The sequence below is a fragment of the Molothrus aeneus genome, chromosome 2 (genome assembly GCF_037042795.1).
Source record: "Molothrus aeneus isolate 106 chromosome 2, BPBGC_Maene_1.0, whole genome shotgun sequence".
In the NCBI taxonomy this organism is placed as follows: Eukaryota; Metazoa; Chordata; class Aves; order Passeriformes; family Icteridae; genus Molothrus; species Molothrus aeneus.
In genome coordinates, this window is record NC_089647.1 from 44,126,081 (window position 1) to 44,131,571 (window position 5,491).

Consider the following 5,491-nt stretch of genomic DNA (forward strand, 5'->3'; position numbering starts at 1 on the left):
TTTGTAGACATCTGGGGGGGAGCTGTTTTTTTTTTCTTTTAATTATAACAATATCTATTAAAATAACATTTGTAGTAAATAAGATAATGGAAATATGTTGCCAAGTCCAGACTTAATGTTTGCTGAATGAAATCCATTTTTCCTCCTTACGATGGAAGATTTTTAATACCCACATTGTTTGGTGTTGTAAATGAACATGTCTCTATTTGGCTACACATCCTGCCTTGTAAATATACCAAGTCAAACTCAAAATGTTTTCTCCAGGTGAAAAAATATTGCATAAAAATTTTTTGTAGCAGATGAGATTGAAAGCTTGCCATGAATCTGAAAAAGAGAATCAGAGGTGAAGAGAATATTTCAAGTGTCTGGAATACTGCTGTGGCAGGAGAATGTTAATCTGATGTTGTCCGGGCAGGAGGCAGCCCTTGGAGCCGACACATTCCTTGGGGCCCTGCTGCAAAGGGAGCTGCCAGCAGAGTGTTTACAGCGAGCTGCAGGGCCAGCATGGTCTGTACACATGGACTGAGCCTGCTGCCACGCAGACAGCACATGGCAAATATGCTCTTCTAATTAAAAACAAACTTAAGTGTTGCATTTAACCTTGACAGTACTGAGCAGGTGGATCACACTGATGTGTAAGTAAGCACACAAAAATAGGAAATGTCCAGTGTACATTGTGACAGTGTTTATATATTTATCATGCTTATTTAAATCCAAAATGTGCCTGTAATTTATAAGCAACTGAAATGTCAGCATTTGAAGCAGAAATATTTTAATGTGTTTACTCCAAAGTCATAAGGCTGTATATATTTTTTAAAAAACGTTAACACACACACGTGTGGACACAGTGTCCACTGTGTTTTAAAGACCACTATTACAAATGAGTACTGTGTCTGTCATGAAAAGATGGTTTCATCCAAGTCCAGTTTGACAGATAGTAGTAGCTGAATTGGTGTTATTCTTGTATCGTGGTTTCACAGAACATAACAGCATGTTGTCTTTTTTTTTTTTTTTTCCTGTTCCCCAGATAGTGGTGCTACCAAAGGGGAAAGACTGAGTGCCAAACTGAAAGTTCTGCCTGGAACAAGTGAACCCTATGAAGGTAGCAGCAGTAAAGAAATAGGCAAGCGGACATCTTATACCTTTTTTAATTTCATGGTCCTCAGGGAGAGGAGAAATAAGGAGAGAGGAAAAAATATAAGTTGTTGGAAGAGTATGTAAAATTAGATAATTGGGGAAACATTTTCCCATGAAAATGAGGCTTTCACTTCATTGTTCAGAGCTCACTATAAAGTAATTGTAAATATTAAGAAATGTGGCCCTTGTTAATATTACTTTCAATATCTGTCTGCTGCGTCCTTTAAGTCAGTTCTTGCCATTCTGCAGTCATAGGTTCTTCAATAAGACTGGATTTTCAAAGGGGTTTAAAAACTCAAATTCATGTGGAATGTGGTACTTCCTAAAAAGCCATTCCTCAAACAAGTCATCAGTCTTGCTGTTCCTTGCACATTTCCGAAGTCTTTTTCTCACTGTAGTATAATAAGAGAAATTTATTAGAAAAAACACCAAGAGGCTTCCATCAGTAGAACTCTGGAACTTTGCTCTTGTGCCCTGCCTCAGTTCCTGAATGCAGTGTTTTGTTCTCCTTCAGCATTCACATGCTCATTCTGGTCTGCATTTCAAAGACACAGATGTGTAGTGCTAAATCCTAATCTTGTATTTTTACATACATCCTAATTTTGTATGTTTAAAACCAGCTAAAGTTAAAGCTAAAATAGTTTGTAACTGTTTCACATGTATTTATTTAAACCCTAGATGCCTCCTACGTAGATCCACTTGGCCCACAACCAGAAAGACCAAAAACAGCAGCAAGAAAAAGAACGGAGGAAGATGATTTTGCTGATGAAGAACTAGGAGAGGATCTGCTTCCAGAATAGCATATGGGCCGCTCATCTTTTTTTTTAATCCTTGTAAAAGTTTTAGCTGAAACACTTTTCATTCATAATGATTTTGTAGTGGATTTTTATAAACTATCCATTAAATACTTTGAACATGCGGTACCTTATGTTAAAAACTTGGATTTGTAATTGCAGTGTCTTCTGTGATTGATTAAAAAAATAATGGTGAGGTTATTTTACTCATGCATAAGATCTACACAAGTACTCAAACACATTGCAAGCTGTATCTGAAAGCTTTTGCTTTCAGAGATACATACAATGATAATATTAGAGAGAAAAGCCTCTAAAATTTCATCTTTCAATGCAGAATACCTCAAAGCAATGCTTGTAAGGTCAAAAATCCTGTATCTTTCATCCAAAGCCAGAATTTTTTAAGTCCTGTGAACTGACCTGAAAATGCTGGGTATGACCTTGGTCTTCCTTAAGGTCCCAATTCAGCGAATCACTTTGCACTGATACCAAAGAAAGCATCTTAATTTTAGCGTACTCTTAGATTAACTAGGACCATTTTTGCAGTCTCTCAGCAAAATGTCCTTATTTTTGTTGGGTTTTTTTTTTTTTGAGTGATCAGAGTTCTCAGGATTTCAGCCTAGTTTGTTCAGAATCGCTAATTAGACAGCAGCTTTTGAGTCTTATGTTGGAGACTGTGGCACTGACCACACAGTGATAGTTTTCTACAGCCTAACCTGAGTATGGGCAAAGTTAGTTACAGAAATCACCATTTTGCTTATGAACTGAACAAGCTGGATCTGAAGTTACTGAGACCTGTTAAATTCCTGTAGTAGGGATCACTTTGGGGAGATGAAAAATATTAGTCAGGTATTCATAATTTCCTAATAAATACTTGCAAAACTAGTCCACTGAGATGGCTTGTTTTTGGAACCCTGGCATGAGTTTGGTTTAATAGTTAGGCTTTGGTTATTGCACTTTGAATTGCAAGAATTCAATCTTCTGAAATTTTCAGTGTTCCTTCTCAGTGTTGCTCAGTGCTGCTCAGACTGTTTGCCAGTGACAGTGGAGAAGTCTCTTCGTATCTTCATGAAATGTTTTTTCAGGTTTTAGAAATGCTGCCCAGTTTCATAGGATGTCTGCAGTGGTCAGAAGTGTCCTGTGGGGTGTATGAGCTGCTTTGTGTGTAGCATGCTTCCCATGGGACCAGAGCAGTGTTTCATCTGGGATTGCACCACTTCCACCTGACGGTACAAGCAGAATGTGTTCAGTGCTGTTTATGGAACACCCCAAGGGGCTCACCAAAGAAGAAAGACAAGGTAAGCTCTGGGGCCTGATCCTTCTAAAGGGTGGAAAAGAGCATGAGAAGGAAGTGGATGGCAGCTGCCTTATTTCTGCAAGTCTCTCTTGCCTGTTCCTCAGTCCTGCTGTATCTACTGCTCTGGTTGTACAATGACAGATTCCTGGATGTCGTGGTAGTTCTTTCTGTCAGGCTTAGTCTTGGAAGACACCAGGATGCAAAGTACCACACAGGAGGGAGTATTTTCAGCTCCAGACTGCAGTGGCATGAGGTATCAGAGTTAATCACAGTAAGAGACAATAAATGGGACTCTGACAGGGAGCGTAGACAAAGCTGTGAAACAGTGCAGAAGAGAAGGCAGGAGAGATATTGCCATGGTCTTCTAACACAAAGACATTTGAGTAGACTCCAGTGGGTTGACCCTGGCTGTATGCCTGGCACCCACTGAAGCCTCTCACTCCCCTCTGCAACTGAGCAGGAGAGAGAAAATATAACAGAGGGTTCATGGGTTGAGATAAGGACCGAGAGAGATCACTCACCAAAGACCATCAGAGGTGAAATAGATATAAATTAGAGATACTAATTGAATTTATTGTTAACAAAATCAGAGCAGGATAATGAGTAGTAAAATAAACCTTCAAAACACCTTCCGCCCACCCCTCTCTTCTTCTCAGCTCTACTTCCTCCCACAGTGAGGCTCAGGGAGACAGGGAATGGGGGTCATGATGTCTTCCGTGGCCTCTCCTGCTGCTCAGGGAGAGGAGTTGTTCCCCTGCCGCACCACGGGGTCCCTCCCATGGGAGACAGTTCTCCTTGAACTTGTCCAATGTGAGTCCATCTCACAAGCAACAGTTCCCCTCAAACTGCTGCAGCGTGGGTCACTCTTCCCCAGGGTGCAGCCCTTCCAGGACAGGCTGCTCCAGCATGGGCTCCTCTCCCCAGGGGCCTCCCACGGGCCACAGTCTCCTCTCAGGCATCACCTGCTCCAGCATGGGCTCCTCCATGGGCTCCAGGTGGATCTCTGCATCCCTGTGGATCTCCATGGGCTGCAGGGGCAGCTGCCTCACCACACTCTGCACCAAGGGCTGCAGGGGAATCTCAGCTCCAGTGCCTGGAGCCCCTCCTGCCCTTCCTTCTGCACTGACCTTGATGTCTGCAGGGCTGTCCCTCTCATGTGTTCTCACCCTGCTCTTCTCTGACCACAATTACATCTGTGCAGTAACTTTTTACAGAGTTCTTCTTAAATATGTTATCTGAGAGGCATTACCACCATTTCTAATAGGTCCAGCCTTAATCAGCAGCACGTCCATTTTGGAGCCAGCTGGCACTGGCTCCACTGGACATTGGGGAAGCTTCTGGCAGTTTCTCATAAAAGCCACCCCTGTAGCCCCCCACTACCAAAGTTTGGCCACGCAAACTCAATACAGCATCTAATCAAAAATTGCAATCACATAGGCATGTCCAAGATAAAGTGGCATGAAGTACCAATACCTTGGAATACAGTTCACAGCTTAAGTCTATAGAAACACTCCTGCCTATATCAGAGAGATTTTGATCAGCAGCAGTTTCTTGATTCAGTTTGCCCAGATGCATAACTGTACATTAGGTAAAATTCTGTGGATTACAAACAATTGCACTTTTGTTCCAGCCCTGCACAAACTCACAGGCAGTTCTGGAACATGTTGTTTCCTGTGTACAGACTCCCAGGGACTTCTGGAACATGCTGTTTCCTATAGCATGAGGATCTGATTATATAATGCTTTGGGTTATGATGAATTTGCATGTTATTTTGCAAGCACAGTTGAGCTTGTTCTGAACTGACAGAAAGCCATGTGATCCAGCTCCAACACTGGAATAATGAGTCCTGCTGACAGTCAAAATGATATAGCCCAGGTTCATCCACTTCAAAGCCGTGTTCACTATGGCTGCATCTCTACTAGAACATTGCCAGGCAAGCCCAGAGCAGAGGAGGGGATGTGTACCCAGCTGTTCTGTAAGACCAGTAGCACAGCAGTGCACAGTAGCACAGTTTTGGACCATGACAATTCATCTCCCAGACAATTGGCTTGCATGATCCAAAGGTAAGCCTGGGCCAGGAGCCATTCTTTGGAAGCAGCTTCAGTGCATCATCCTTCTTCTTTGGTGTAAGATGTTCTGTATGAGAGAACACAAGACTCAAGGACTGGACTGAAGGCCAAAGAGTGATCCCTGATGGAGATGAATACGACTGGGATCTGTTGAGAAAGAAGCTGCATGCACATCTCCAAAGTGCTGGGTCACCACG

The 5,491-nt window shown here is 42.3% G+C and overlaps 1 protein-coding gene across 5 annotated transcripts in view; it reads left to right on the forward strand.

Annotated features, from left to right (window-relative positions):
- The window catches only part of IFT88 (intraflagellar transport 88), a 127,587-nt gene extending 124,774 nt beyond the window's left edge, over nt 1–2,813 (forward strand). For 4 of the 5 annotated variants that reach the window (XM_066544790.1, XM_066544793.1, XM_066544792.1 and 1 more), the window contains 2 exons: nt 1,028–1,123; nt 1,816–2,813. In XM_066544790.1, coding sequence (XP_066400887.1) covers nt 1,028–1,123; nt 1,816–1,937 — 218 coding nt within the window. In that variant the 3' untranslated portion in view covers nt 1,938–2,813. The remainder of the gene's footprint in view (nt 1–1,027; nt 1,124–1,815) is intronic. The other variant, XM_066544791.1, reaches the window with a different exon arrangement.
- Nucleotides 2,814–5,491: the final 2,678 nt, after the last annotated feature.